Here is a 4296-nt window from a genome sequence, read left to right as displayed (position 1 = left end):
TTGTCATTTTTACTGCGCTATTATATCGTGATTGAAAAACATTCTCGCGTGAATAGTCCATTGAGCCTTCGCGTAGGAATCCGAGCCGAGCCATCGGTTATTCCTCATCACCTTGACGAACGGAACGGTTGTTTGTTTTCGTTCTCTCTTTCGTCCCTTCGCATAAACTCGAAGCCAATTATTCGCCGGTATTTTCACGGGGCGACAATACTGTTACGCCCGCTCGCCCGTGCCGAGACGTTCGTTCTCGTGGGCTGAAATTGGCTTCGCTCCGCAGAAGTTTCAAGCCGAAGCGCGTCTCTTGACAACGGGGACACATAGAATTATTGATTTAATTACCGCCTGTCAGATTGATCTGGTGACTCGAATCGTTCGGTCCGGTTTCCCAGAACTTTCTTGTATTCCGTTCTGAGTTTAAATAAACCCGAGTTCCTTTTTGTATAACGAGAGTGGTTATTTCTGCGATCCCGGAAGTACGCGGACGCGTTCGTGAGTGCGCGCGACACGAATAGCGAACGGAGCGTAACAATACACTACGCGTCCTTGGGATCGTTCGCCGTTGCTGTTGATCGTTTACATATCAACCAACATGTCGAAATCAAAATCTGCTCCCCCTTGTCGCGAGTTATGCGTCCGGCGGATGCGGGAGATTTATGATCTTGCCCGGAAGGCCTCGTCCGAACCGACGATCCTAGAGAGTTTTCTTGCCCGCTATCCGAGCGTGGCGAGAATCGCCGAGGATTTTGAGAACGCGCATCTAAAGCTTATACAAGAGACTACTGAGTTCGACGCCGAGGACGCGATTCGGGCAGACTTCGATAAAATGCATTACGCCGTGAAGGGACGGTATCACGCGCTCACGGGCACGACGCTCGGAACCGCACAGGCTCAATCCGCGAGCCACGCGTCGGCGATCAAGTTACCCAAAATTACGTTTCCGCAATTTTCGGGCGATCTTACGCTGTGGCCGTCTTTTATCGCCTTGTTCAACACCTCGATTCACGACAACCGACAGATCTCGTCAATAGAGAAGTATCAATATCTGCTGGCCTCGCTAAAGGGGGAGGCGCTCAATGTAATCAAGAATTTGCCCCTCGCCGCGGAGTATTACATGATTGCATACGACGCGCTGCTCGACAGGTATCGGAACAGAAGGAGGCTAGCGGACCACCACTTAAAGTCGATACGCGAAGCCAAACCGTTAAAGATCGAATCGGCCGATGCCCTCCATAAATTATTAGATACGTTCACCGAAAACACTCGCGCGCTAAACCTGATGAAGTTCCCTACCGATTCGTGGGATTTCCTTTTGCTCAATTTCCTGCTCGAGAAGCTTCCCCGATCATTGCGGGAAAAGTTCGAATCTGTCCATCGGGCCGAAGAGATACCGCGATACGCTCAACTCATCAAGTTTCTTTCCGAGCACTGTAAAGTACTTGAGGCCATCTCGGGTCCGTCGACCATGCCGTTCAAATCACAATCGTCCGCGTCGGCTTCGTCGCTTGCAACTCGAACTGCCGAGTGTCCGGCGTGCAAGGAACAACATCTCGTGTTCAAGTGCCCTCGATTCTTGAAACTATCCCCCCGGGAAAGGCATTTAACGGCCAAAACCGCGAACTTGTGTTTCAATTGCCTTCGCGCGGGTCATGGCACTAACAACTGCACATCGACGGGGACGTGCCGGTCGTGCCAGGCTAGGCATCATACCCTATTGCACTTCGGACGGAATTCGGATCCAGCGGACACCCCGGCGGATACCGGAGCCCCCTCCGAATCGGCCGCCGACGGGAGTTCGTCGCCACAAAATAATGAACCCCTCGTCACCATGGCTAGCGTCGCGAAATCGAGTTCGACAGTATTATTGTCAACGGTGCAGGCCGAAGCTCTCGACGTTCACGGAAATCCCTTCCCTGTTCGCATTCTTTTGGATAGTGCCAGTCAATTAAATTTCATTTCGGAAAATTGCATGAAAAAGGGTGGTTTCAAACGAACCAAGTGTCGTACTGTAGTCCTAGCGGTAAATAATACTAAAGCGGCTGCCACTCGAGGTAGCACCTCACTCGTGATTCAAGTACCGGGTAATGGCAATACTCGCGTTCCGATAGAGGCTACGATTCTCCCACGCATCTCCGCCCAATTACCTAGTAGACAAGTCGAACAAAAAGCGTGGAAACACATAGAGGGATTAAAGCTCGCGGATCCGCAGTATCACCGACCTGGTCCCGTCGACCTCTTAATCGGCGCAGATATCTTTGCCTCGTTGATTCGGGACGGTCGTCGTCTAGGGAGGAAAGGTGAACCAGACGCCTTTAATTCCATTTTCGGCTGGGTTCTGGTTGGCTCAGTGTCGACTCAGGCATCTCGGTCTACACACTCGTTCCTGACTCTCGATTCTCTAGATGCATCTCTCAGTCGATGTTGGCAGTTAGACGGGACCCCCACACACTCGGGGGTCACAAACTCAAGCGGGAGGTCTCTCGTCCGCACGCCGCATGGGCGCGTCGCGGCGGGGTCAACCGCGCGCGTGATGTCTCTCGTCCGGGCGTCGCATGAGCACGTCGCGGCAAAGGTGTCCGCGCAATCGTTGTTTCGCTTCACCAAGCGGGATGTCTCTCGTCCGGGCGCTGCATGGGCACGTCGCGGCGAAGACATTCGCGCAATCGTCGTTTCGCCTCACCACACGGGATGTCTCTCGCCCGGGCGTCGCACATCGCGGCGGAGACACCCGCGTAATTGTCGTTTTGTTTGGGCGAGGTCGAGTCCTTACACGCTCACCTCGTCATCATGCACCGCCGAGTCACACGCGCTCGGGGGTCACAAACTCAAGCGGGAGGTCTTTCGTCCGCGCGTCGCATGGGCACGTCGCGGCGGGGATAACCGCGCGCGTGATCTCTCTCGTCCGCGCGTCGCACGGGCACGCCGCGGCGAAGATATCCGCGCATTCATAGCATTGTTTGGACGAGGTCGAGTCCCTATACACTCATCTCGTCATCGCGCGCCGTCGAGTCGCCTGCACTCACGGTGCCCTTGGATACCGCCGTCTCGGCGTAGCACCACTCGGGTGTCGCCGAACGGCAGGACCTTACCGCCGACTTGGCGTATCGCCTTGTTCCTCCCGCCATCGCGGAGGGCTCGTTGGGTGTCGCCAAGCGGCCGGACCTCATTCGGAGGTTCCGAACGCACTCGCATCCTTGATCCAGGGGGGCTCTTGACCCCACTCATGTTCGCATATTGTCTCCGATTTGTTACCAAAACTAGATCAAATGCGCTCACTCTCGTCGTGGATCAAATCAAATTTCAGTCGACCTTGTTATACCTCGTCAAATTTGTACGATCTCGTTGCTTCACAGAGGATATCGGTAGCTTAAGACGCAACCAGAGTTGCTCCAATCCTCTGCGAAAACTCGCCCCCTTCTTGGATGGTCGCGGAGTCCTCAGGGTGGGCGGCAAGCCTACCCATTCCGCCATCTCATACAAGGCTAAACACCCCGCATTGCTGTTTAACCGACATCGACTCACGGAACTTATAGCAGAGCGCACCCACCGCCTACATTTGTATCCGGGACGTCGAGCGTCACATTACATCTTGTCACAAAACTTCTGGATCCTAGTAGAAGCTATCCTGAACTCCGGACCCCTCTGTCCCACCAGTTCAGACTCCAGCGACCTTGGGGTGCTTTTCCCGGGGTATTTCCTTACCCTGGAGTCTCTCATGGCGGTTCCACACCCTGACCTGAGCCCGGTGCCGAGAAACAGACTCGATCGGTGGCAAATGGTGCAACACATGCACCAGCAGTACTGGAAGAGGTGGCATGACGAGCACCTACACACCCTCCAACCACGACCGAAGTGGTTGCAATCGGCCCCTACGGTAAGAAAGGACACATTGGTCCTGGTAAAGGGCGAAAACGCCCCTCCCTTGCAATGGAGACGAGGGCGGGTCGTGGAACTGCACCCGGGCCGTGACGGCGTCGCTCGGGTCGCTACGGTGCGGACAACGGATGGCGTGCTTACCCGTCCTCTGGTGAAGTTGTGCCCACTGCCGATGGACGCTTCACCAGAGGAATCTGTTCAAGCATAGAAAATACGTCGTATTTTGGTGGGCGGTATGTTCGGCGTATCGCCTTGTAAATAGCATAGTTACTTCATGTCCATGTATTCATGTATCGTTTATACTTAGTTGCATAAGTCATTTGTAATTCTCGCGCGAAACGTCGGCGGATCGCGATCAGCCAAATCATGCGACTCACCTGTCGGTGCTGCCATCGCCCATCCGCCGACGGTATCCACCCCCCC

The 4296-nt window shown here is 54.6% G+C and overlaps 1 protein-coding gene across 1 annotated transcript; it reads left to right on the top strand.

The window, feature by feature from the left end:
* Positions 1-640: 640 nt before the first annotated feature.
* On the top strand, positions 641-3871 carry LOC112460999 (the record flags this gene model as incomplete). The annotated part of the gene is made up of 2 exons (XM_025026005.1): positions 641-2294; positions 3351-3871. Coding segments are annotated over exons 1-2 (2175 nt in total), but the record flags the coding sequence as incomplete, so codon positions are not given.
* Between the last annotated feature and the right edge of the window lie 425 nt (positions 3872-4296).

The sequence above is a fragment of the Temnothorax curvispinosus genome, unplaced genomic scaffold, assembly GCF_003070985.1.
Source record: "Temnothorax curvispinosus isolate PA1 unplaced genomic scaffold, ASM307098v1 QBEX01010975.1, whole genome shotgun sequence".
Taxonomy (NCBI): domain Eukaryota; kingdom Metazoa; phylum Arthropoda; class Insecta; order Hymenoptera; family Formicidae; genus Temnothorax; species Temnothorax curvispinosus.
This window is presented reverse-complemented; position numbering and strand designations above follow the sequence as displayed.